Raw genomic sequence first — 27,078 nt, forward strand, 5'->3', positions numbered from 1 at the left:
TAGCACACCCTCTCCAGTTCCCTCACTAGGCAACAGGCCCTTTTCTCATCTGTCTTCCCTCTCCCTCTGATACCGAGGGGAGGAGACAGGGAGCTTCATGGCACCTGAACTTTGGGGAGCATGATGGCAAGTGTTCTAGAAAGTACCACAAAAAGGAAAAAAAGACACAAGTCCTGCATAATTATGTCGGGCACCTGAACTGGGACGAAGAAACGAGATAAGATTTGATAAATCAAATTTAAACAGTGAAACCCAACCTGTTGGCTGTAGGGTAAGAGCTGGGAGTTGAACACAGAACAGAGCACACGGCCACTTACTGAAAAAAAGAGTCAACTTTAATTGTAACTGGCCAAACTTTGTCCAGGAATGTCTCTAAACAACCGAATATCAGAAACACGATAAAATTCTCCTATCGAAGAAACCAAGTTTTTGCCAGCCCCAGTGCTTCTGAGGGTTGGGCCAAGAGCAGCCCATTTCCGAGGCTGGATGTCCCTCACGCGAGTTTCCCATCCCAAGAGGAAGTCTGGAGATGGGTGAGGGACCTGTGCCCTCTTCCCATCATGCTGAGAACGCTTAGAAAGTCACTGATGGGGTGCACCTCTCCTCCCACCCCATTCCTATCGTAAGGTAAATGGAGACCCTCTGGGCATTATCCAGAAAGCCAGGGAACCAGGTGAGGCAACCCCAGTGCCCTCCTGGACTTTCAGCCAAAGCTTTATTCCAGTCCATTCAGCTGGCATTCCCAGTGCCCAGGGTGGGGATTAAATAAAATACGCACCAGAGAAATAACTCAAATGCCCCATCAGCTCCACAATGTGAGTCACACAGCAGAAGAGAAAATAAAACAAGAGCCCCAATGAAAAGCGACAGTAGCCGGACTTCAGAAGACGCGCTCGAACTCCGTCTGGTTGGTCGTGGTGGGGTTTCGGCTCTGGTTGGTGGACTGCTGGGTGATCTGGCTGCCCTTCCGGCGTGGCGGTGCCAAGTACTCGAACATGGATGTCAGGTGGGTGGACAGCATGCCCTTGAGGTCCGAGGGCATGGGGTCAGACCAGAAGAAGTCATGGTTGAGGGCATCGTCGCTGTCAATGCGCTGTGCGGGATCCAGCACCAGCAGCTTGTCAATGAGGTCCAGGGCGTAGGGGTCACGCACGTAGGCCTTCAGCCTGTCCTTCACCTTCCGCTTCTGGCCCTTTACCAGGTCCAGTTTCTCAAACAGCTCGTACTTGTCCACATTTGGCCACACCTGAAGGGGGCATGGAAAGAGGATGAAGTTAATTCAGGGGGTGCGTGGCTTGTCCATTGGTCAAGCACCTGAAGGGACTCAAATGTTTCCATTCAGATGCTCCCAGACCACGTCTAGAAGGTGAACTTAACCCCTCCAAGGTGAAAGCACCAGTGACCCCGTATTTGGCACATCCCAAGTGCTGGGCCCTTTTACATAAAATGCCTGGAATGGGTGTGCCAAGGCTGACACAGGCATAGTTGTTTCACAGAAGAGAAACTCAACTCTGAGATGAAAATTTCAAATGCATTGCCCAAGACCACAGAACTAAGTGGTGATGGAGCCGAGAGCCTGTGTGGCTTAAAGGGCAGGCCCTGTCCTTCCACCAGCCGCCTCCAGAGGAGCTTTTTGTCTGTTCCACGGCCCACTCCTCCCCTGCCAGGGAGACTTCTGCATCCTATAGGGCCCAGAGGCCCAGGCAGCCTGGCCACCCACCTCAGGGGTGATGGAGCCACAGAGCTGGCTGATGAGGGCGAGCTGGTGCTGCTCCGTGTTGCCCTGCATGATAGGACTGCGGGTCCACATCTCCGCCATGATGCACCCAGCACCCCACAGGTCAATGGGGGGGCCGTAGTCCCGCTCCCCTGGGAAGAAGAGTGCACCAGGAGTGCCCCTTGAGCCCGAGGGCCTCCTGAGACGCAATGCCCGGAGGCCGGCGGCTCAAGAAGCCCTGGCAGTGGGGGGCTGAGGCCAGGTTAAGTGCCTAGCCCCTGCCCCCTTCTGCCCACTCGGGAGTCCTCACCAAGCAACAGCTCTGGGGGCCGGTACCAGAGCGTCACCACACGGTTAGTATAGCGGTTAGGCTGACTGTTCTTGGCTAGACTGAAGGCCCGGGCCAGTCCAAAGTCTGCCAGTTTCAGGACCCCGTCCCGGGTGATGAGCACATTCGCTGCCTTCATGTCCCTGTGCAGGATCTGCAAGGGCAAAAGTGAGGGCTCAGTCAGGCTCCCAAGGGTCCTTTAACCCAGCCACCCAGCGGCGGGAGTACAGGCAGACCAAGCCACGGTCTCTCCTCCCCCACCTTGTTCCTGTGGATGTAGTAGAGGCCATTGAGCAACATCTGCATGACCCTCTTGATCTCAGACAGTGTGAACTTGACTAAGACGTTGCTCAGCAGCCCAGCAAGGTCATGCTCGCAGAAGTCAAACACCAGGTATATACTGCCTTTGCAGCGGTTATAGGGGGAAGCTGAGGTGGGAAGAATAGGGAAGGAGCAAGAAGAAGAAAATAAAAAATCCCATATACCACTCATTTTCCCACAACCAGCTCCTACCCCCCTCCAACCCACTGACACCCAGCATCCATTTGTGGGTTCCTTCACTGGTAAAATATTTCCCGAGTGAGTCCTCTGGGCCAGGTGCTGTGGCGGGCCCTGGGGAAGCACCAGCTACGATGAAAGGACCAGAGAAAGCAGTCACAGTTGGTAGGTATGCCTGGGTTAGAAGTGTGTCCAGTTCCAACTTTGCAAACAAAGCCTTAAGTTCTAAGCCTCATTTTCTCCATTTGAAAATGGGAACAAGATCCAAACAACTTACCTTTGGTTCGACAGATCTCAATTAAGTTGACCACATTCTCATGTTTCAGAAGCTGCAGGATCTTGATTTCCCGCAGGGCGGTAATGGGGAACTGGGTGGGATAAAGAAAGGAGGTCAAAAGTGAAAGCGCACTGCAGACCGAGGAACTGGCCATGGGGTCTGTACTAAAGGGAACAGGTTGGGAAGACACAGTAAGATCACAGGCTCTGAAATCAGCTATCTCAGATGCCTTATCTGTAAAATGGGTATAAAGTAGTACGCACTCCTCAAGAAGATGCTTTAAGACAATGAATTGAAATAGTGATACTTAACCACTTCATTATTGGTCACTAAACGCTCCCTAATTTCTTCAACCTTTAAATTTTAGCTCTGTGCCTGTGTTTAACTTGCTGGGTAGTAACACAAATGACCATTAAATTTCCTTGCGAACAAGCACATCTCTGAAAGCTGGACTAGAGCTAAGATGCGGTGGGAGAGGGCACTACTCCTTTTCAGTTGAGTACTAGTCACTCCTTTAAAGCCATTGCATGTATTTTCCTTTTGCATTGAACAAAACTAAATTCTAATGGAAGTGTTTTAACAAAGGCTTTCCAACTTCACAAGCCCAAGCGCATTCAGTGCAAGCGTGAGCTCCCCCTCCTGGCCCCAACCTTGTATTTGCCTCAGAATGAAATACCAAATGCTTTAAAACATTGGAACTGAAAGATTTCATTTGGAAGTCAAATTTACCGGGCTATGGAAATTCTCGAACTACTATACATAAACTAAATCTCAACATGTGAGTCCTAGAAGCAGCAGGATGGAAACCCACGTGCCCAGGGGAGATGGCTGGCTGGCTGGCCCACCCGACCCACACTCACCCCCTCCTTCTCGTTCTCCATCAGTACCTTCTTCAGAGCCACTTTTTGGCCGGTCAAGCGGTGCTTTGCCTTAAACACCTCCCTGCAGGCCGAGAGGGGGACCCAAAAAGATTCATCAGGCCGTTTTCACATGGCTCGCCCCTCCCCCTCCAGAGGAGGAGGGCAGAAAAGGGACTCCCGTGCAGGGCTGAGCCTGGTACCTAGGGCAGTGGGCTACCCCACCACCCGCTATCTGCGGTCCCTCTCCCAACCTCTACTTCCTCCCCAGTCTCTTCTCCTCAGCCTGACGTCTCTCGGAGAGATCCTGCTCCCCTCACAAGCTCCTCTGCAATCCTGCCCGTTCCCCACCATGGGCCTCAGGCTCCTCCCCGCCAGCCAGCTCCGTCAGGCCCTGGCGGACTGCAGTGCGGCCTAGCGAGACCAGGGGATAACTCTAGGGCCGGGTGGCTCCCCGACCACCTCTGGCCCAGCCCCGGGCGTCCCGACGTCGGCCCTGAGGGGTGCAGGCCCAGGGCACCGGGTCCCTCGGGGCCCATCCTTACCCAAAGGTGCCTTGGCCGATCTTAGCGAGCTTCTCGTATTTGGTCACCTCATCACAAAAGGGACACTCCACCGAGTCGTACTGCTTTGCCATGGCCGCCTCTAGCGCGCCGCCGCCACCCCCAGCCGCCGCCGCCGCCGCCGCTCCCGCTCCGGGTCCCGCCGCCGTGCTCCAGGCCCCTCCGCGGCCGCGCCACTTCCGCCTCCACGGCCACTTCCGGCCTCGAGGCGCCGACCCCGCCTCTTCCGCCCGCCGCCCGCCGCCAGGCCCCCTGGGACTTGTAGTTCCCGGGAGGCCAGGAGGAACCGGAGCTGCAGAGGCGCCTCCGCCGCCACCGCTGCCCCCACCTCCGCCGCCGCCACTGCTGGCGGCGGCCCCGATTGGGGGCGCGGGGAGCCGGGGCGCCGGGGCTGGGGCTCGGGGCGGTGCGTCCCGCTGCATTGGCCCGGGCCGCCGCTGCTGCCGAAGCCGCTGCCGCTCTGGCGCCCGATCCCGGGCCAGCCGCAGTGCCCTGCTCCTCCTCCTCCGACGGCGCCGCCTCCGCCGGGCTGCGCGGGGTGGCGGGCGGGGGGACGGCCCCCAAGCCGCGGCCTGGGGGCTCCCTGGCCGGGCCCGGGCCCGGGGCGGCCGGGCGAGGGGGCGAGACGGGAAGAGCCGACGAGGAGGCGGCCCGAGAGCCCGGGAGGGGGCGCGTTATAAAGGGGGAGGTGCCCGGGCCTCGCCCTCCCCTCCCCCTCCGCCCGCCCCCTCCCTCCGCCCTCCCGTCCTCCGCGGCCGCACCTGCCGCCGCCGCTGCCACCGCCTCCCGCCGGCTGTCCGCCGGCCGCCCTCGGCGCGTCACAGCCCGCGGCCCCTCCTACGCCTTCGGAGGTGGGGCCCCGCACTCGACACCTGGCTGAGGGGCGCCTCGCCGTGTGCCTCAGTTTACCGCGACATGCCAGCTGCCGCAGAGAGCGCCTATCCCCTCCCCCCCGCACTGGCGGGAGGCAGCGAGGGAGCGGCCTAAGGTCCGGGAGGAGAGAACGGCCCCCGCCACCGCCTCCCGGGGCCCCAGCCACCCGCCGTTGACATGGTAACCGACGGCCACCAGGGGGCGCGGCAACACTGGAGGCGGCGAATAAGCAATGCCTGGGCCTTCTAGCGCTGGACCCTGTTCTCTGGGAAGCAGGGATGAAACCTAGAGGACCCCCGCCCCAGCCGAGCTGCGCGAGCCTTGGGTCAGTAATCACAAAAATAGCATTTACTCAGCACCTCTGTGTACTCAGGAAGTACTGGGCGTTTCCTCTGAATCCTGAATCAACAACGTCATAGTAAGGATCACTAACCCATTTTACAGAAGAGGACATTGAGGCTCAGAGAAGTGAGGTCATTTGCCCAAGGTCACACAATGACAAAGCTGGGAATCAAACCTGGTCTGCCTGAAGGGGATTCTCCTGACTCAGGCTGTCCTGGCCAGGAGTATAGCAGTGGTGCTGTTTGAGGCTGCCTCAGCCCTTCCCCAGCATATTTCTGATATCTTCCTGGCTCCAGGGGGCCTCCGGATTCTTTCTCCAGCTCCACTCAACAACCAGCCCCCAGAAAAGCTGTCTTTTACCTCCTCTGTACCCCTTCGATCTGCCCCTCTGCATTCCTTTGCCCATCGATCTTGAGTCCTGGCCTCCCCAGTCCGGCTTCTCCATGTCCCACTCACAGTACCCACCAGAGCATTCTGAAATAGAGTCTGCAGGTATTTCCCACCACTCCCTTGAAGAAAAAAACAAATTGTGACATTTGAGGCTCTTTCCAGCTCGCCTCCTAGGCCACACGAATCTCCTGTTTCCTAACTCCCCAGGGCCTTCCTGTCTTTAGGGCTGGCTGTGCTTCCTAATTGCACCCCAGAACCTCTCTATCTGCATGAAACTCTCCAGCTCTTACCCCACGTGCTTAGCCTTGAAGCCTCCTTGTAGGAGGAGGCAGGAGTGGATCTGTTGACTATCCCAAGAGGCCCTGATCTGAACAAGGCCCTGATCCCTTGTCCCAAGAGGCCCTGATCTGGACAAGGGCTCTGCCAGGGAGGGCCTTGTGGGTCCGATGAGGAGCAGGGAGCCCTCCCTCTCCTGAGGGCAGTGTGGAGCCAGCGAGGAGGGTTTTAGGTAGTGAGTGACATACCAGGGAGTGAGCTGGGATCAGCTTCATGGGTACACTTAGCAGCAGGGAGGCCATTGACTAAAGTGGGAGTGCTGAGGGCAAGGCAGGAGAAAATAATAATTGTGATAATTACAATATATTGAAGGCAAATAAATGGTCCAAGCCCTACACTTAGCACTTTATGGGTATTATCTCAATTCTCACTCAGCCATATAAGTTGAGTACTATTATCACCTCCATTGTATACATAAGGACACTGAAACTCAGAGGTGACATCACCTGGCCAGGGTAAAACAGCTGGCCAATGGCCACACTGGTATTTTGAGCCAGGCCAGTCAGCACTTACCCGTGTCAGGACCCCACCTATCTGGACTGGGCGTGGAGCACAGTCATGGCACAGCACCACTGGATGAGTGCCCTGGATGCTGACAGGAGGTGTAGGAGGTGATACCAGCATTGGGGTCTATCATGGGTTTGTGTGGGTGTCACCATCAGTTTCTCAGACCGGGGCCCCTGCCCACTTCCCACGAACACTCCCTAAGTCACATCCTGTGGGCAGAAGCCTCAGCAGAAGTTCCGGTGGTGTCATCACCTCCACCCTACTGTCTCTGACCTGAACCCTAACATTTTACCAGTCACTTCACTTCCCCTCTGGGTCTTGTGTCCCCAGCCTTCCCTGGGGAAAGGGCAGGGAGGAGTGGTCAGAAAGCTGCCCAGGCTGCCCAGGTGGGAGGGAGAAAAAATGAAGCTCTAGCCAGAAACAATTTCTCACTGACTTTGATTTCTGATTCGCTGCTTTGAGGGAAATGCTTCCTTCTTCCCTGGATTGGCTAAGCTAGCCAGGCCGGACATGTGGCCAATACTCAATAAATGTTTGCTGACTGACTACGAGGCTTTGAGAGAGTCTATGGTCCTGCTGCCATTTAACAGTCAGGGAAACTGAGGCACAGGATGGGAAAAGGAGCCACTGGCCTGGACCCTCTTATTTTCTCCCCCAAGCAGGGACAGGGTGGGGAGCGTATGGAGGGATGAGGAAGATGGGCCCGTGGGGTGGGGTGCTCTTGGCTGCTGGTAAGCCTGAGGAGACAAGGGATCCCTGAATGGGGGGTACAGCACAGAGAATGGCTGTGTGATACCTATGGCTGTGTGAATAGCCCTGTAACACCATGGACATTCTGTCCCCACTAGACGGGTACTGACTCTGCCTGGACCTGTATTGATATGTCGTCCCCCTAGAACTTTACAGCACCCCTATTAGGAGGTTGCTAGTATCAGGCCCAAGTTACAGAAGAGGAAACTGAGGCTCAGAGTGTGCCCAAGGCCACACAGCCAGGAAGGTATGGAGCTGGAATTCAAAGCCAGGTCCCTCTGCTCTCAAAGGCTGTCACTATCCTACACTGCCCCCAATACAAGGCAAGTGGGCAAGCTGGGGAAAGGCATCGACTGAGTCCCACAGCAGGCGTGGGTCCAACGTGGATGCGTAAGGCTGCTTCCTCTCAGAGCACAAGGTCTGTTTGGAAGATGCAAAGAAAGACACAGGTGAACATACTATGGATGATACTCTCATATAAATGTTTTATTTCATTGCCACAGGATTGTGTGAAGGATGTGGTATTTGTCCCATTTTACTGATGGGAAAAATGAAGCTCAGAGAGGTGATGTGACTTGCCCAAGATCATGCAGGTGAGGTCTGAACTCAGGTTTGCCTGAGTCCAATGTCTTTGACTATGAAGTTGAAGGCTTCCAGGCCCTAATAGTGCCTGGACCAACTGCAGGCAACTGAGTTTAGACTGGGGAAGAGGGCAAGGGGAGGGGACAGAAATCACAGCAGGGTTCCTGGGGGCACTGTAGCTGAATCTATCCTTGAGGGACTCAACGGAGGCAAAAGATGGAGCCAGTGGAGGGAAGAGCTGCATTCCAGGTATGGGTCCAGCCCAAGGAAAGGCCTGATGGCAGGAGAGCACTTGTGTGTTCAGGGCTGCGGAGCCAAGCGTGGGCAAGGCTGGGCTGGCCTCCAGCACAGGCTGAGGAGGGCCTGTGGGACAGCCAACCACCAGCAGGTCCCCCAGCCGCACTCCCAACGGCCACTTGAGGCAGCACAATGGGGGCTCTGAGCTGGCCAGAGCCGCCACACTGAGTCCCATTCATTCTCCCAGGGATGTGGCAATCGCCCTGGTACCCGGGCCACTGGCAGGGCCCCCAGCGCTGACAAGGCACCTCCACCACACAATATAGTCTCGTTGTGGCCGGTATTCCCGGCGCTCACGCCGTGTGCCTGATGCTGGGGTTTCCTGGCCTGAATCACCCCTATTCTTCCGCAACAACTGCCAGGGCTTGCTGAGGCCATAGTGTACATATGCTCCTTTCATATTCCTCAGGAAGTGGGGGCTACTGTGACCCATTTCACAGATAAGGAAACAGACCCAGAGCAGTAAATTCTCTTATGAAGGATCACATAGTAAGTTGGGAGTGAGCCTGGCCAGGAAGTCAGTGCTGGCCGATGCCACAGCCTCAGCAGTTGGGCCAAGTCCCTGGGACTGCCTCCTGGGACAGAAGCCAGGGACCCACTAGGAAGACCCCCAGCTACCACCAGGCCACAGGCCCGTCTCCCTCTTCCAACAACAACCTGGAGATGAGAGGGGCACCAGCCTGGGAGCTAGGACACCTGGGTGTCTGTCTAGTCTCTGTTCCTCTGTAGCCTCAGTTTCCTCATCTGTGAAATGGGACAATAGCAGGATTTGCTTCACAGGTCTGTTGTAAGGATTCAGTGGATGATCTGTGGAGGCTTCCAGCTCCATGCCTAGCTCTTAGTGCTCGGTAGAAGGAGCTGGAATTGTACCTCCTCTTTTTCTCCCAATTCTATGACCCAGAAACCCCATCCTTTCATTTGAACTTTGAATACTGGTCCCATCCAGCCTGTCTGTGAGCAGGACCCTGGTGTCTAGGTTTCATGGGCTATGTCCCTTTCTCTCTCAAGGCCTCAAGTTCCCCCTCATTCCTTCAAGGAGGTTCAGCGGATCCTTCCCCCACCCAGGGCCATCATGTAGCTGCCGGGGGGTTGCAGGAGCCATGGCTGTGGACGTTAGGCCCGCAGCTGGACAAGCAGATTCAAACTCCAGGTAACTTGACTTTTCCACATCTATAGAATGGGGATATTTACCTCTTGGGGCAGAAGGACTGAGCCCTGTAGCTGGAACATACTAAGTGATCAGAAGACCTTAGTCATTATTATTTTTATGGAGGAGGCAAGAAGAGCCCCATTTGACCTTGGACTCCCTCTCTCATAGCCATAGTTGCCAGCCAGCCTCAGAGACCAGGACGATAATGTCAAACTATGCGGGAGCTTCTGTGGGTTGACTGTGTACCTTGCACTTGTGCCCATTCTAGAGATTAGTGACTGAGGCTTCAGAGGCTCCAGTAACTTGTCTGCAGCACACAGAGGTGGGATTTGAAGCCCCTGGTCTTGTGGACCCCCAACCCCAGCAGCTGTTGACAGCGTCTGCAGGTGTCTGGGACAACCTGTGTAGGGGAGGTCTTGTTTCTTCATTTCTGTCCTGCCCATGGGAGTGTACACACACACACATACGTGTACACGTGCGTGTGCATTGTAGGGTGAAAAAGCACCAGGCTGTGGGCTAAAGGACTTGGGAGGGCAAGTTGTAACCGAGTTTGTGCCACCAACCCTGTGTAACCTGGGACAATCCCTCTGTCTGTCTGTGCCTCAGTTTCCCCATCTCTGTACAGTGGGTGTGGTGGACCAAATTATCGCCATTTGTCCCTGGTAGTTTGAAAAGGAATGACCATGCCTTGCTGGGCACCAATTTTGTGCCAGGCTTTGCACCAATCACTGGACACTGTGAGGTGGACGTTGCAAATACCCCTACTCACCGAGAGGAAACTGAGCCTCAGGAAGGTGAGTGCCCTAGCCCAGGATCACACAGTGACAAAGTGGTCAGCCAGGACTCGAACTTGGGTCTGAGCAGTTCCAGGGCCCACAGGCCCAACCACGGCACTCTTCTATAACTGCTGCCAGTCCCTCCCCAGGCAGGCTTAGAATAAACTGCCCTGTGTGCAGGCCTGACTCCCTACACCGTCCCAGCCCAATGGCCAGACCCTCTGACAGCTGTTGACAGGTCCTCAGGGGCCCCTGGCCCAGTGGGCACTGTTCCCAGAGCCTGTGGGTTGTTCCCCAGACCTTCCAGGTTCCACTGGGCTTATGGGACTGCCCCCCCCACCCCCATTGCTGTGGAGGCCAAGGAGGAGGCCCACCACCGGACTGGGGGAGGCCCCATCCCCCGCCCCTGCAGAGATGATGGGGAGGGTGGGGCTGTGGGACTTTCACTGCTTTAAAAATACACAGAGGAAGCGAGTGAGAGGGTGCAAGAAAGGGGAAGGGGAGGTGAGGGAGGCACCTCAACGTCGATATTCAGAGCCTTGAGTGGCCACTTTCCCACAAACCAGGGGCTTTGCACGACTTGCCAAGATGACAGAGGCTCCCAAGAAGCCCAGCAAAAAATTCAGTGAGTGCACTGTCCTTCATCCCTCTGTCCATCTCAGCCTCTCTCTGCATCTGCTTCTTCATGACTGTCTTGTTTCTCTTTCTCTTTCTCTTCGTGTCTGTCTCTATGTGGAGTTCTCTGCTTCTGGATTTCCATGTCACCATCTTTCTGTCACTCTGGCCCAGTATCTACCTCTCTGGCTGGTTTGGCTCTCCATCTCATGCTTCTTTGTCTCTGTCTCTCCCCAGCCTGACTCAGTCTCTCTATTTGTCTATGTATCCTGGTCTCTGGCTCTCTTTGACTTCATGGCTGGGTCAGGGAAGACCACACACTCCACCTTCTGCTTCTGGTCCTGGTTCTCACGGGGTCTCAGACTGGGAGTTGGTGGGGTGGGGTGGGTGTGTATTTGTGTGCCATGGGATGCTGTCCCATGTCCCCACCAGCAGTGACTCTGGGACCCACAGCAACTTAATGAAGGGCCATACCCACCCACTGCTGTTTGTCCAGGTCCGCCCCCTCCTGGCCCTAGCAAACTTCTGCTCCCCCTGGTTCTTTTGATCTGACAGAACGGTGTGTGTGTGTGTGTGTGTGTGTGTGTGTGTGTGTGTGTGTGTGTGTGTAACTGCATTCCACAGCTGAAAAGACTGAGGCCCAGAGAACTGCCTGAGCTCATATGGGGCTCTAGACCAGAGCTCAGTCTCATGGCCCTGGACTCTGGGCCTTGGAGTTTCCTGCCCTGCTATTCTTTTCTCCAGATTCCCGGTGCCCAGGGGACAAAACAAATGGTGCTGAGAAAGGAGGCAGTTTATAGTCCTCTCTCTGGCTCTTGGCACAATTTCTGCCCCATGGCATAGCTTTCTGAGAGTAGAGCGTTGGTGTTTTCGGACAGTGTTTGTGAAGAGGCAGAGGCTAGGACGGAGTGAGGGGTGGGCAGGTCTGGGAGGAAAGCACTGACCTAGCAGCCCACAGCCCTGGGAGTCGTCATCCATGCTCAGCCTTGCTGTGTGACCCTGGGCAGGTCTCTTCCGCTCTCTGGGCTTCAGTTTCCTCTCTTGTCAAAGGTGGGCATCTTGCCTATATTCCAGTGTGGTTGTGAAGACCTCAGGAGGCAGAGGATGCCAAGGAAGTGGAAAATGCCAGAGTCTTTTTTTGGTTTTTGCTCTTCTGGATGCTTAAGGAAGTCAGCTGGTAGTGGCCGTGAGGAGGGGCACGCCCACAGCTGGGGACAGGAAGGAAGGAATTTACATGCACCCTTTGCGGAAATGAGATGGTATCACCCAGAGCACTGCTGCCTGAGTCGGGGTGGTGGGCTCGGCTGACAGGAAGGAGAGAACCGCAGGGAGTGGGACCCTCAGACTCCTGACAACCCCCTTCTCATCTAGCCCCTGACCCAGGTGCTCAAACACCGCCTCCCTGCCCCCAACGCGTGCGCACACACACGCATGCATCTTCACTGGCTGGCTGTGTGATCTTGGTGGTTCATTTTCCATCTCTGAACCTCAATTTCCCCATATGGAAATTGGGGGATTACACTTGTGTCATTGAGTTGTGCTGAGCTTTCAGTGAGGTCATATGTGCGGCATGTTTAACAAATGCAGAGGCGTTTTACTATGATTGTCATCATCTTCATTACTTCTTGAGAATGTTCTATGTGCTGGGTACCTATGTAGCTATGTGAAGAAAGTTATTTACATGCTTTCCTTCAATCCTTCCACTGCCTATAGGAGGTGGGTACTATGATCTCTATTTTATTGATGTGGAGAATGGGGCTCAGAGAAGTCAAGTGACTTGCCAAAGGTTGCACAGCTAGGATGTGGAAGAGCAGGGATTCAAATGCAGGGCTGTGTGACTCCCAAGCTGCCAAGTTATACCCTAATAATTAGAGGGACTGTTACTGAGGCCTGACCATCCTTGAGCCCTCAATGAGTTAAACAGCATGTGTTTTTTAAAATTGTTATTACTATTGCAGCTGGCATTGTCGTTAACTCTTTTCCCTCCCCTTCCCTCCTGCCAGAATTCTTCAAGTTCAAGGGCTTTGGGAGTCTCTCCAACCTCCCTCGATCCTTCACTCTGAGACGGTCCTCGGCCCCCGTCAGTATCCGGTCCCATCTAAAGCCTGAAAGTTTTGAGGCCACACAGGATGACATGGTGACGGTCCCCAAGAGCCCCCCGGCCTATGCCCGCTCCAGCGACATGTACAGCCACATGGGCACCATGCCTCGCCCTAGCTTCAAGAAAGCTCATGATCGACAGGCTGCCAAGAAGGCCCGGGAGGTGGACCCTGGGCCCCACTTAGTGTCCCAAGGTCTGCCCGACCCCCCAGGCTTGGAGGCAGCCAAGGAGGTGGTGGTGAAAACCAAGGTCCCCCTGGAGGACACCCCAGCAGTGGGACCGAATCCCTCAGTGGTGGACGTGGGCCCCATGAGAAAGCCTGAAGACCCCAGCACAAATATTGAAGAGGAGAACGCCCCCAAGAATGTGTCCCCAGAAAGGTAGGTACCCACCAGGAGAGGGCAAGGGCGGGACCTGTAAGGATGGTGCCTCTAGTGTCTCCTGCCAATAGTGCCTAGAGGGACCCCCAACATACACATCTGGGTAAACAAACTAACAAATAAACACCATGCCTTAGCCAAGTGCTTATAGACCAGGCACTGTGCTTAGCCGTTCACTTGCAATTAATTCTCAAGAAAAAAAAGAAAAAGAACTAGGGAGGAGATACTGTTATTTCCATATGAGGAATCTGAGATTCAGAGAGGGAAAGTCATCTGCCCCCATCAGGTTCTAGCAAATGAAAACATTAGGATCGGAACTAAGACCCACCTGACTCCAAAGCCCTAAGCAGCCTCCATCCAGCCTGGCCCTTAGCTGCTGCTTGGGCCCCAAGCCCAGTCACTGCATCCCTGCCCTGGGCCCCGAATCACTACCCTTATTTCTGTTGGACAACACTGTTTCACCAGGTCTAGAAAACCATTTGTCACTTAACTTGGTTATAGGGTGAGTTGAGTTCATGCAAAAATACAAATGGTGATGATATAGTCATAGCTCCCATTTAGGAAGCACCCATTTTACTGGGTGTCAAAACAAATGTTACTGAAAATTCTGTAAAATAATCTGTGATTAGCCTCCTTTTACAAATGGAGAAACTGAGACTCAGCCACGGTCTCAGAGCTGTGATTTAAACAGGAAACTGCTGGCCTCCAGTGGCTGCACAGTCATCCATTCCGTTGTACACATTACCTTCTAATCTCTACAAGCCGTGTACTTGATGCCCTTGGGAGACCCCTCAATTCCAACTAAAGGAGCCCTTCAACCCTCAGTCTTTGTGTAAACCACACTGGTCAGATGTGCCTACTGAGATAAAGAGGAAAAAACCTAGCTGAACGAAAGTAACTCTAGGGCTGGTGCTGGGACCTTTCTTGAGTGGCTGTGACCTGAGACACAAGCACAGCTGCTGTGTGCTGAGGTAGGGAGCAGTAGGGAGCAGGACCTTGTAAAGCTGCAGAGTAAATCCAGTCTAGACTCTGCCTCTTACTGACTGTGTACTCTTGGACAAGTCTGTTCCTTTCTTTGAACTTTAGTTTCTTCATCTGATAAATAGGTATAACAATAGCACCGATCTTGTACAGTTGTGGTGAGAATTCCATAACATGTAAAATCTTAGCACAATGCTTGGCACACCACAAACACTCAGTAAACTTATGTTTATGATTAATAAAACTTAACGCTTTCTACCATCCCTCGCTGCCCCACCATCCGGGATGCCCTGCTATTCCCTCCTAAATTCCGCCTCATTCGGGCGTGGAGGAGCAAGGATTGTATGTAGGGGAGAGGGCCTGATAGGCGTTCTGAGCTACCCCAACGTTTGAGATGTACACTGGAAGTTTGAGGGAGCGGGACGGGGCGGGGTGGCGGGGCGTGGTCTTTCCCGGCTGCCCCGGGTACTGTAGAGGCAGCTGGCGTTGGAGCGGGGCAGGGCGAGGCGGAGGGGTGTGTCGGGAGCGTGGCTTTCCTGTCTCGGGACACTGACAGCAAGGGAGAGGGCGGAGCGAGACAGGAGGCGGAGGGGCGTGTCCGAGGCGGGACTTGTCCTTCCCAGCGGGTGGAGCAGCGCCCGATAGAGGGGGGAGGCTGCGGGGGGCGTGGCTTACACCCAGGCCCCGCCCCCGGAGTTCTGCTCTGAGCTCCGCTGTTCGGTGGCCGGAGAAAGGCGGGAGCCGTTGGGGTGAGGAGGTCCCCAGGCTGCAGGCGGTGACCGCGGGAAACCATGACTGCAGTGGGCCGAAGGTACCCAGCATTGGGAACCAGAGGGTGAGTGACCGAGCTGGGCCAGGGAGGGCTAACGGAGACCGTGGTGACCTGAGGGAGAAATCCGTGCCCCCGGGACAACTGACAAATCAGGGGTGCCGGCTTAGCATAAGGGACTTTGAAGGTTTATTTTGGTGTAACTCCATCCCGTTTTGTCCCTGCGCAGGCTGAGCATTGCCTCCTCATAACGGCCCCAGGAGAGAGGCACTATTGTCATTTCCATTTTACAGATGAGGAAAGACCTTTGCTTGCCTGGTTTGACACAGCAAAGATCAGACCCAGAGTTTAATTCCACCTTCCTGGCCTATGTCTTTCAAGGCTCCACAACTCATTTCCCTCCAGCAGAGCCAGGGCCTCCGAGAATGATGTTCTTGAGCTACCTTGAGATGCCTAGTCTAGGACCTAGCCTTCTTCCACTGTGGGCAGTGCCTCTTGCATCAGGCGTGGCCCTAAAGCTGTCGGAGGAAATAGACTCTCCCGCCATCCCCTACTTATCTGGAGTGTCCAGGGGTCCTGAAAGGGTGGGTGGGTTAGCAGGTCAGATTGAACTCCCTCCTGGTGCCCTGGGACCCCGCGTTCCACCTGCCCTCCAGGCCAAGTAGGAGGCCAGGATTGTTGACTATTTCCAGGAGCCTTGTGCCCTGGGGTTAGGAGAGCTGCTTTGCCTGTGTGAGCTCAGGCTTGCCCTCCCCTGCTCTGGGCCTCAAGCTCCCCAGCAGCCCAGATGGGTCTGGGATGGCTTCTGAGGATCCATCCAGCTTGGGGAGGAGGGCATTTGAGAACTGCTGCTGAGCGAGACTGGTGGCCTCATTCCCAAGGGGGTTCCAAGGCCGTGGTTTCAGTGGCTGCTCAGGGAGCAGCCTAAGCTGGTTGTCTCTCCCCTACTCCCTGGGAGGCAGGGTGCACCTGGAGCAGAAGGAAGGAAGGGGAAGAGGTGAGGCTGCAGGAGTTTCCTGGTGCCCTGTTCCCTGCTGAGATCATGGGGATGAGGAGGAAGGAGGGAGGAGGGGCCAACCACACAGGGACTGAAAGGAGAATGCCAGCCTGGCCTGCCCTCGCCCCCAGCACCCTCACCCTTGTGCAGGGAAGTAGCCGGTCCAGAGATGCCTGACACCCTTCCCTCTCAGTCCGTCTTACAGAGTTGGAAGCAGAGGCCAGAGGGAAAGGGAGGCTCCCAACACCCCCCACGCACATCCACACAGGAATTGTCAGGTCTGGGTCCTGCCAGAGGTAATCAAGATCCGGCTCACAACCGGCCAGGCCCTGTCTGGCGCTCCCAATGGGCACTGTCCACCACAAGGCCTGTGAGTGGGGGCACCTCTATCTGCAGCATTTTACCAGTGAGGAGAATGAGGTTCAGAAAGGGGAAGGGACTTTCCTGGGGTCACAGATTAAGTGTCAGAGCCTAGATTTGATCCCAGACCTGACCAACTCTCAAGTCCAAGCTCTTAACCACTAGGCCCATTTCAAGTAAAAGCTCAGAGCTGTTTCTACTATTATTTCAAATGACTTTCCATGACCTCCTGGAGAGAGGTATTAGGTGCCTGGTTTGCAGATGAAGACATTGAGGTTTAGTGAGGTTAATAACTTGCATGAGGTCACACAGTCATTTTAGTATTTGTTGAGATGTAACTATGCCCTAGACACTGTTCTGGGTCCCGGGGAAACAGCAGTGAGGACAGCAGCCAAAGCTTCGCTCTCATGGAGCCCCATTCTACTGTGGGGAAGACAGCCGATTCACAAGTTACGGTTAGCTAGAAGAGAAAAGCACTATGGAGAAAGATTTAAATCAAGTTGGGGAATTGGTCTTAGGCAGAAGTGGCTGGTGGTGGCAACTTAGGAAGGTTGTTAGCCAGGAAAAAAGTCTCAGTGAGGAAGTGATGTTTGAACAAAGAAGATGAGGGAACAATACCTCTTGCTATCTGGGGAAGAGTGTACCAGGCCAAGGGAATAGCATGTACAAAGGTCCTCAGGTGGGAGCGTCCTCGGCATGTTTGAAGATTAGCAAAGACCTGAGTGGCTGGAATAGAACACGATGGGGGTCTGGGGAGAGAGGAGTGGTAGGAGTCAGGCCAGAGAGGCCTGATTCTGGCTCCGATACTAGAGGGCCTGGAAGGCCTGGCCAGGACCTGGCTTTGACTCTTAGTAACCGTGGCTGGCCTTGAGCAGAGGGGCGCCCCACTCTGACTTACGTTCACCCGGTTCTCTCCTTTGAGGAGGATTCGCATGCAGTTCTAGTCATTCTAAAGTGTCTTACCCAAGTATCCTTTTCTCCCACCCACAGACCCAGGCTCCTCCACCCCCACTCCCAGGGCTGTTCAGAAGGAAACTGAAACTGGGAGAAGGTGGTACCCTGTAGGAGAGCCGGGGGCACCCTGTGTTGCCTGTGCCCCAGCCTTGGTACCAGGCAGGCACTGGGAACAAGCCAAGACACTCCCCCCCTTTCCTTCTGGAATGTTGATTCTGGTCCAAGAATTCCCAATGCTCCCCAGAGTCCCACGACCCTCTCGGCCCTGCAGAGTGACGTCAGCTGCCGGGCATCTGGTAGTGATTACCCACCGGGGAGGGGGCTGTGGTGGGCCCAGCCTGTTCAGCCTGCTCCGGCTCTGGGCGGCTGGTCCTTGTCTTCCGAAGGGGCCCAGCTGCTCCTGGCTCTCATTTCCTGTGGAGACTTTCTCACAGTCCTTGAGACCCCCGGACGCCTCAGGCTGTGGGAACTGTGCTGGCTGGGGAAAGATGGACTGCCCCGGTACCCCAACCCGAGACACATCCCCCAAACCCTCAAGAGACCCTGTTTGCAGAATGCTGGACCTACATGGGATGAGGGCTGGGGAGGACAGGGGTCAGACATATCAGCAGCTCAGCGCCCCACGGACTGTACAACCTTGAGTAACTCCATTCCCCTCTCTGAGCCTCAGTTTCCCCGTCTGTAAATTGGGGACAATAACAACATCTGCTTCACAGGGTCGTTATGAGGATTGGATGGGATGTGGCAGGTAGAGCATTCATCCTGGACTTGACCTAAGGAAGTACCAGTACAAGGAGCCACTCATGCTACTGCCACGCCCATGTTATAGAAGAGGAAACAGGCCCAATGAGGGGGACTTGCCCACGATCACACAGCTTTCTCTCTCCCAGCCGAGGGCCCTCTCCAGCGCCCCAGAGGCTCTTCTCTCTGTCCAGCCCCACTCCATTTCCTCTTCCTGACATCAGTTCTGGGCTTCTGGTCTGGTTGAAATCTTATTTTTCTTTGCCATCCCCTCCCCACCTTCCTCTCCTCTCCACTCAGGAGCAGTTTCCATTTTCCTGGGGAGGCTGCCTCATGCAAGGAACAGAGCAGAGCCAACCCAGACCTAGTGTGTGCAGCTGTGTTTCTTCAGTCAAGTCATAAGCTTCAGTTTTCTGCCCTGGAACGTGGGGCTTTGTTCGGCACTCAATACATGCCTTTCCTTTTGCTCTTCTTGAGCAGATTTTGAGCCTCAGTTAGCAGATCCCCAGCTCTGCCTGGGGAAGAATGGCCCCCATCTGCCCTCTCCGCACAGGGCTAGCACCCTTTCTGAGCTCCTGCTGGGGAGCTCACCCTGTCAGGAAGACTGAGGGTGCAGAATGGTGAAGAAGGAGCAGGGACGTCTCCAGGACAGGGGTGGCCCATCTTAGAGGCAATGGGGCAGGGCAGGGGCTAAAGCCAAGAGCCTTCCTGGCAGGAAATCCCAAAGGCCCCATGGTGGGGTGTCCCCAGCAAGACGGGGCTTTTGGCCCCAGATCTCTCTCTCTGTCCAGGGCCTTAAGGACTGAGAGGCACAGAGCAGTGTTTCTTCTCTGCCTGGGGTGAGTGAAGGTCAGAGGGAAGGCAGGAAAGAATCTTTAGCCCGCTAGAAGGGGCAGGACAGGAGATCTCCAGGGGGGAGCTGGGGCAGAGAAAGGAACCACATGGGCTAGGGAACCTAGAACCCTTCCCTCTTAGGATCCTCGCGGCCCCTCTGGGAAGACAGTTACCACGTGTCCATTTCACATATGAGGAAGCTGAACCTCAGAGAGGAGAAACAAGGGAAAAGCCAAGTAGCAAGAGGCAGAGGTTGAGGAAGTCTCCATTCAAGGCCATATGACCAGGCCCCGAGGCCCAAGGGAACAAACTGGGGGACAGGTAGAGGGTGACAGGCAGTAGGGCTCTGCTGAGGGCAAAACTGCCTGTGGGGTGAAGGGCCAGGATGAAACAGAATGGCAGCTTCTGTCCACTGCCTCTCCTCCAGGATCCCTGGGAAAGCCTCACCCTTTCTTCTTGGCCAGGATGGAGGCCCTGAAGGTGATGTTCAGATTCAAACCTGCAATGGGGGAAAAAAGATAATGGGCTCTAATTACTGCTCATTAATCCAATTAATTGAGCTAATATATGCAATGAGTGGTATCAGTTATCAGAACAAATCAGTTAATACAGGCAATTAAAGGGGTTGGTTATTTAAATAATTAATGTGGCTGATTAATGTGTCTGATTTAGCAGCATTGTCACTATTATTTATTAATTGATTTCACCACTAATATTAGGGGGGATGTGCCTTTTAAGTCCATAAAATAAGGGATAAGTTAATAAATGAATGGAACTGAGTTTTTAGAAATGGAAGCTTTGATTCCTGGATTTGATCATTACAACAGGAGGGGGAATGTTCCAGAAATCTCCAAGCAAACTGAGATCTGAAGTCTAAATTGGAATTACTCTGACCCTAAGGGAAACAGGAGGGTCTAGGCAGAGGGAACATCATGTGCAAAGGCCCTGAGGCTGGAGGGAGCTGCACTCTTTGGAGGAAGTGTGAGGTGGCCAGAGTGCAAGGAAGAGGGGAGAGAGGAGGAATGGCTAACAGGGGCCCGGGCACTGAGGGATGAGCCACCATGAGGACTATCCTCAGGGTTGTAGGGGTTGCTGTGACAGTCATTCATTCAAAAAAAATGTATGGGGAGTCTGGCACTGCTCTCGGCCCCTGCCCTGCTCTACCACGTGCCCCTGTGGAGCTGATGGTCTAGTGAGAAGAGACTGTCAGTGCTTGAGATAGGATATATGGTAAGTCAGAAGAAGTGCTACGGAGAGAGACTAATCAGGGAAGGGAGGTAGGGAGCCTTGAGAAGGTCACAGTTTTAGCAGGGTAGCCAGCGAAGCCCTCACTGAGAAGGGGACATTTTCATAAAGACCTAAAGAAGGGAAGGGAGGGAGCTCAATGGATGTCTGGAGGAAAAATATTCCAGCAGAGGGAACAGAAAGGCCCTGAGGTGGGGACCAAAGCCAGCAAGAAGCCCAGCTTGGCTGGAGCAGCGTTGACAACTTGGGGTGGGAGAGGTGGTGAGGCTGTGAAATGTTATGAGGAGAACTTTGGCTCTCACTCTGAGTGACACGGGGGCCACTCTGTTGGGTTGGAGTGGAGAAAGCCGTGCTCTAACTTTCGCTTTTATAGGACAGCTCGGGCTGCTGAGGTAACAAGTCACAGGGGGCACAGATGGAGGCCAGTGGCAAAGCAGTGGCCATAGTCTGGGCATGCGATGGCAGTGGGTGTAAGCAGACACGGTCACCTTATGTCTCGGAAATCCTGGAGTGTTGTAGAGGGGCAGGTGAGGGGGGCTGAGTGCCGCCCCAGCCCTCAGCTTCCTAGGCCTCTGCCCTGAGCACCCCCATCCCACCTGATCTGTGGTGCAGCCACCTCCTCCCCAGGCTCTGCTCACGCCCAGAGCCCGAGCCCGAGGGGAAGTGGACAGGAAGCAGGAGGAAATGCTGGGATGATCCCAGTGTCCTGGCCAATCTGTTCCCAGCAGTGGAAGGATTTCCGGGCCTGAATGGCTGGAAACGGAAACGCTGGGATGGGACACCTCACCCAGGAAGAGCGGTGCTGGTGAGCAGGGCAGGGGGCCCGACTCGACCTCACTGTCACTGCTGGACAGAGAGTACCTGAGTGGCCTGGGTAGCCTGCTGTGGCCAAGCTGCAGCGGGAGGGACTATAATTAGAGATCAGTAAGGACTCTGAAGGAGGGAAGGTTAGCAACAGGGACTCTAGAATGTCCGAACAGGGAGGGCTGTCAGACTGCTTTGCAATGAGGAGCCCCTGGCTTCAGGAGCTGGGGAGACCCAGTATGAAATTCTGCCCCGGGGACATACACTTTAACCACATTTTTTTCCCCCCAGCTTTTTAAAAAATTGATTTTATTAGATTTATTACATCTGAATTTAAATATTGCATTCCTGTTTGTGAGGAAGCAGTTCCCCAATGTTTGACCTCACTCCCTATTTGCAGATGGGAATACTGAGGCCTGTTCCAACCAGAGAATAGGGTCCACCCCAACAGAATTAATAATAATTATAGTGATTGACTATCGTTAATAGTGGTTGAGTGTTTGCTATTCATGCATTCCTTTAAGCAATAAATATTCCTTGAGCTCCTGCGAGGGAGGTGCCAGACACTGTGCTGGGGGCTGGGGTCTCTACAATGAATAAGACAAAGTAGTGCCCTTGTGGAGATGCCAAGTAATTATCCGTCAACAGCTAAATGAGTAGTGATTGTCTTGGGCGGGGACTGAGGCTGTGAGGAAAAAAGGTGGGCAGAAGGAACAGCAAGTGCAGAGGCCCTATGGCAAGAATGAGCTAGGCGAGGAGGCCAGTGTGTCTGGGGCAGAATGAGGGTCAGAATGAGTGAGGGAGGCAAGTGGGCGGGGGGTTGGCAAGGTGGGCAACTGGGCACCACCAGGCCACACACAGGGCCCTGTAGGTTGGGGAATATGTGACCCGGTTTATGCCTATTTTTCTGGCACAATAATGGCACCCTCTTGACTCCCACAAGGGAAGAAGCATTCTGGTTTGGTTGGTAAATGGCATGGCCAGCCATCTGCAGGCCATGGAGAGGGGTTTAGATTTTGTTCTTTGAGAGATGGGAGGGTAGGGGGTAGGGTGGGGTGTGCGCCTGATCTGCTTACGTAGGTTTTCACCTTCGTGCTGTCTGGTGGTGGAGTGAAAGCTGGCCAAGGGGTGTGGGAGTGAGCCGGAGGCCACAGAGGGTGGCCCACGTAAGGCAGAGGGGACACATGGAGAGAAGTGGTCAGGACCTATTTTGAAAGTAGAGCCGCAGGATTTCCTGATGGATTGGGTGTGGAATGTGAGTGAGAGAGGAGGCCCAGATGACCACAGATTGTTGGCCAAACAAAGCAACAAGAAGGATGAAACTGCCATTAACTGAGATGGGGAAGTGGGTGTGGGGATCAGGGGCGAGGTAGGGGAGGATCCAACAGTCCTGCTTTGGATATGACGAGCTCACGATGACGTCAGACATCCAAGAGGAGATGCCAAGGAGGTTATGAGTCTCGTATTGAAGGGGGAGGTCCAGACTGCATCAGAGAAGGGATGGCATTTGAGGCCAAGAGCTGGGGGAAATGATTCATGGTGGCCTTTCTGAGGAAAGATGGTATTTGTTTTGTACCACGGAAAAACAGCCACCCTGGCCTCTGGCTTCTTCAGGCTCCATGCCAGCCACCCCAAAGGCAGAGGGGATCAATTCCTCAGTCCACCGTCACCAGTAGTTGGCACCACAGTATGCGTCTAGGCAGCCGCTGAATGGGTCACTCTGCACTAGGGAGGGAGTGCAGGACCGGAGGGGAAGAGCCTGGGGCCTCTATACAAGTAAGGACAGGGTGGGGAGAGAGCACCCGGAGAGGGCCGTGTCCTACAGCTGAGTGAAGACATTGATTCAGCAAGCAGCCCTGTGTTAAGTACGTATCATCCATCAGCTTCTTGAGTCCTCACAACATCCCGATGAGGCAGAAGCTGTCATTGTTCCCGATTAACAGATAGGAAACCCAGGCTCAGAGAGGTGAAAGGACTTGCCCAGGGTCCCACAGCTGTAAAGTGTGGGAGCAGCCTGGCAGGCAGATTCCAGCAAGAGCTGTCAGCTGCAGTGCCCCCTCCTGCCTTCAGGAGGAGCCTCTGGGGCTCTGAGGGCCAGGTCCTGGCACCAGGCAAGTGGGCGGAGGCTGGCAGCTGGGGAGCCAGGCAGGGGACACTCTGGGGACACTCACCTCTCTTCTCTCCTTCCAGAGCTGCTGGAGAGCTGGACGCTGGCGGGGACTACGTGAAGGTAAGAGGGCTGAGCAGGGGATACTGGAGGGCTGGGAACTTGTTCCATGAAGGGCAGAATCCTTTTCTGAGCCTTGGTAGGAGCCAGATCTCACTGTCTGTCCCCAGGAGGAAAAGGTCTAGGGGTCACGGCAACGCTTGGGGTCTGGTTTCATTCCCGGCATCTTCCCATGCCTGCCGTCATTCTCTCCTGGCTCCACTCGCAGGACATCCCAAGGCTTGTTACCAGCAGACCCCATCCCCCTGCCAGCTGGACAGGACCCCAAGGGTGTCTCTATGCAAAGACCATGGTGCTCTGATGCCACTGAGTCTCTGAGCATGTGCTGTGCTGGGAGGTGGGAGCAGGAAAGGATGACTCAGTTCTTCATCACAGATAATGGGCACAGCTCACATTTGTCACAAGCTTAACCTGTCCTGGGCTCTGCGACTGTTGAAAATGTAGTTTTGAAATAACGATAACAATAATACAACATAACATTGTGAGTGCCTACTGTGTGTAGAGCCCTGTGCTGGCTGCTGGTACTAGAAGGGAGACAGTTTTGATTTCTTTACATGAATGAGGTCTTTGACTTCTTCCCTCATCATTGGGCAGTGAAGGCCTTCCTGTGCCCACTTAACAGATGGGAAACTTGAGGCCCAGAGAAGTGCAGTGAATTTCTCACGGTCACACAGCTACAACGGGGGGAACTGGGGTCGCAGTCCAAATTTACTTGATGCCAAGACCATGGACAAAGAAAGCCCTTGGCCTTCCACCTCCAGGGGCAGCCACCCTGAGCCAGGCCTTCTGCTGAGTATGGAACATACAGCAGAGGGTGAGGAGCACCAGGCCGTGTGTTCAAAGGGCTCCCTGTCCATACGGGGATCAGGGCAGAATCACACAATGGTTTGGGCTTGTGTTTTGTAATTCAGCAGATCCTAATTTTAGTCCCAGATCTGTCACTTATTTGCCACATGACTCTGGGTGTGTGTGTCACCTCTCTGAGCGTCCGTGTTCACCTATGTGAAATGGGGTAATAGTAGCACCTCCAATCCAGGGTTGCTATGGGCTCAATGAATCCAGGGACAGCTGGTTCTGGAACAGAGCAGTCTGGTCTGGCTCTAGACCCCAGGGAGGTTCTATCACCTGCCTGTAAAGTTCTGTGTAAGTAACTAGTAATGAAACGGTATGTGAAGTGTTCAGATTGCTGTCCCCCATCATCACCAGAAGGCTCATGTAAGAAGCCATTGGAGCACTAGAAGTAGGGGATGACCTTTAGCTAAGGAGCTAGTGAGGGGGAGATCAAGGAAGGCTTTCTGGAGGAGGAAGCACTGAATGCAAGCCATTGCAGTTGACCAGGAACATTCACCAACATCCTCTCCCCAAATGAAAAGCTGGAAAGGAGACAAAGATAAAGAGAGATGAGCAGTAAGGTTGGTGGTCTAGGCAAGAGTGTGGGCAAGGTTGGAGAACCAGCTGGATGAGCCCAGAAAGTGCAGCCCAGGGCTGTGGCAAGTGGAGCAGGAGCTGCTCCTGGAGCCTGGGCGCTGGCTCCTTATCCGGATCTTTACACCACAGGGGTACAAGGGCCTCGGCGAGAAGCAGCACCACAGCCAGTGGGTAAAACACACGGCAGCTCCCCACAAATCTCAGCTGTTTGACAAGATACTGAGATCCCCTCACCGATGGTAGTGAAATCCCTGTGAGGAGGATGATCTTTGGATTTTTTCCTTTAGTTTATGGGACTAAAAATGTAATCAAAATATTATAAAAGAAATAGTACCTGCTCACTGGAACTGGTTAAACAATCCCTTAAAGGATGAAGTCAAAGGAATGTTAGTAGTTTTAGCTTCAGGACTCAGAAGAGGGTGGAATCAATACTCAGGTTCCAAAAGTCCATTCTTGCCCTGAGGTACTCAGGTTCCAGACCTCCAGGAACCTCAGACCATGATGTGAATACTGTCATTCTAAGGAAAGGATTTGAAAGTTCCAACACCATAGATTCCAAGCTCCATGCTCAGAGCTTCAGATGTATTTACAGAAAACAAACATACAACTGTGGCCCAGAGAGGTGGATTCGCCTGCCTGAGGTCACACAGCCTGTCAAAAGGATTTGAACCCCTAGACCTGACTGATGCAGAATCAGCAATCACTCTCTTTGCATTGAAGAGTCTATGATTCTCTGACAAAAAGTCCAGATTCTAAGACACTAAGCTTGACAATAATCGCATGCATTTATTGAGTACTTATTTTATGCCTAGAAACTTACAAGCATCAGCTCAGCCAATGCTCACAAGAGTTCTGTGAGGTCAGCACAGGTATATTTTCCAGATGCACACATCTGAGCTCCAAGAGAAGGGGCCGGTGGGGTGGAAGTGGAGACACTGCTGGTAGAACCCAGGTTGCTGCCCTAACCATTGAGTCTTACTGGCTCTCTGCAACCCACAGGCTATCAGTTGAACATCCGGCGATTCTCAGCAGAGTCCCTGATTCCAAATCAGAGATGAGAAATCCTGGCTCTGGGAGATTTCCTGAGGCCACAAAGGATTTGATCAAATGCACACAGGGATGTTTTCTCGCTTTAGATAGGATATAATTCAAAGTCTCTACCCGCTCCGGGTCAGTGAGGGGTGCAGCGAGTGGGGAAGGTAGGACGCCCCTCGCTGGTTCAGGGGTCCCCACCCTATCCCGCTGCCCCCCGTGACGCCCCTTTTGGCAGTTCCTCTCTTCCGCATCCCCCTACTCCAGGCAGCCCCGGCGCGCGGGGCTGGAGCGCGGGTGGGCGGGGGCCGAGGGGCGAGGGGCGGGCGGAGGGAGGAACAATGGCCCCCTCCCCTCCCCTGGCCGGCTGGAGGGTGGGGTCTCCCCGCCCCGCCTCCCCGCTCCTCCCCCGACAAGGCGATGAGGTAATCGCGCCGCCGAGAGGCACGCGCAGCCGGTGCCCAGCCCGGTCGGTCCCCGCGCCCCTGCCCCGCCGGCCGTCGCCCCCTGCACCGTCCCGGCCCCGGCCGCGGGTCCCCACCATGACCGAGCGCTGCAGCCTGTGGAGCGCCCTGTCGGCCGCCGCCTGCTGCTTCTACCGTGGCTCCTTCGTGCAGGTGCAGGTGAGGGGGCGGCTCGGCCCCCGCCAGGCGCTCCGGGCTGGGACCCCCGGCCGCTTCGCCCCGGGAGCCGCAGCCCCGTGACGCCGCGCAGGGTCTGGTTGGGCAGGGGCTGCGGGCTGCGGGAGGGGGCGGGGTCGCTCCAGCCTCACCTCTGGGCGCCTGACGCTACTCGGGGTGAGGGTCCGGCTGCCACTCCCGGGACTCGGGGTTGCGGGGGCTGCCGTTCTGGTCCTGCCTCCTTCGCAGGAGGGAGCTGAGCTGGGGCATTGGGTATCGGGAGATGAGATCCCTGGCGTCCCGTCAGTCCCCCCGCGAGCACTCTGGTCCCTGCAGCTGACCCGGGCAGCCTGGCTCCCCATTGTACCGGGGGCGCTGGGCCGGGTCAGAAAGCTGAGTGAGGGGCAGGAAGCTGAGAGCATGCTGCGGGTGCCCGGGGTTGGGGCCAGAGTGCCTGCCACCTTCTTGCCCTCTAGGTGAGCTGGGGCAAGCTCTGAGCGCGGGGCTCTTAGCCCCGCTGGCCGGGCAGTGTGGGACGATGCCGTGGCGGTGAGAGGGTTAAACGGAAGGGGGTGGAGGGGAGAACCCGGACCCCGCCTCTCTGCGGAGCATCATCTGGGGATGGCTTTGCTTGGGATTTCTTGACTAGAAGAACTAGAGGGGGCTTGCTGGGCTCGGGCTGGTGGGAAAGGGTTAAGACCCGGACCGGGGGTCTCCGCGCTTTCGCCTCGCGAGTCCCTGGGGAAC

The 27,078-nt window shown here is 55.0% G+C and overlaps 2 protein-coding genes across 7 annotated transcripts in view; one reads left to right on the plus strand and one right to left on the minus strand.

Moving 5' to 3' along the window:
• Positions 1 to 313: 313 nt before the first annotated feature.
• On the minus strand, positions 314 to 4,862 carry CDK9 (cyclin dependent kinase 9). The gene is made up of 7 exons (XM_019728647.3): positions 4,223 to 4,862; positions 3,681 to 3,762; positions 2,821 to 2,911; positions 2,307 to 2,473; positions 2,028 to 2,199; positions 1,721 to 1,869; positions 314 to 1,246 (listed from the first exon to the last, which is right to left on the minus strand). The coding sequence occupies exons 1-7, from the start codon at positions 4,660 to 4,662 to the stop codon at positions 881 to 883; spliced, it is 1,467 nt and encodes a 488-aa protein (XP_019584206.2). The 5' UTR covers positions 4,663 to 4,862; the 3' UTR covers positions 314 to 880.
• A 439-nt stretch (positions 4,863 to 5,301) lies between these two features.
• SH2D3C (SH2 domain containing 3C) overlaps positions 5,302 to 27,078 on the plus strand; it is a 33,965-nt gene continuing 12,188 nt past the window's right edge. The window contains exons 1-3 of one of the 6 annotated variants that reach the window (XM_019728642.3): positions 5,302 to 5,438; positions 12,862 to 13,339; positions 23,215 to 23,254. In XM_019728642.3, coding sequence (XP_019584201.2) covers positions 12,993 to 13,339; positions 23,215 to 23,254 — 387 coding nt within the window. In that variant the 5' untranslated portion in view covers positions 5,302 to 5,438; positions 12,862 to 12,992. Of the gene's footprint in view, positions 5,439 to 10,719; positions 10,869 to 12,861; positions 13,340 to 15,009; positions 15,156 to 23,214; positions 23,255 to 25,861; positions 26,335 to 26,589; positions 26,808 to 27,078 lie in introns of those variants that run through there. The other 5 variants (XM_019728641.3, XM_019728643.3, XM_019728644.3 and 2 more) reach the window with 5 other exon arrangements.

Source organism: Rhinolophus sinicus, chromosome 16 (assembly GCF_057876585.1).
Source record: "Rhinolophus sinicus isolate RSI-liver-muscle chromosome 16, RSI-T2T, whole genome shotgun sequence".
Lineage (NCBI taxonomy): Eukaryota > Metazoa > Chordata > Mammalia > Chiroptera > Rhinolophidae > Rhinolophus > Rhinolophus sinicus.

Bases quoted from the DNA above. Each gene is read 5' to 3' on its own strand.
- CDK9 (XM_019728647.3), bottom strand. From the start codon at position 4,662: ATGCAGCGGGACGCACCGCCCCGAGCCCCAGCCCCGGCGCCCCGGCTC. The intron at 3,763-4,222 runs GTAAGGATGGGC...CTCGGCCTGCAG, and splicing joins ATCGGCCAAGGCACCTTTGG to GGAGGTGTTTAAGGCAAAGC. The intron at 1,870-2,027 runs GTGAGGACTCCC...TCTTCTTCCCAG, and splicing joins GCCCCCAGAGCTGTTGCTTG to GGGAGCGGGACTACGGCCCC.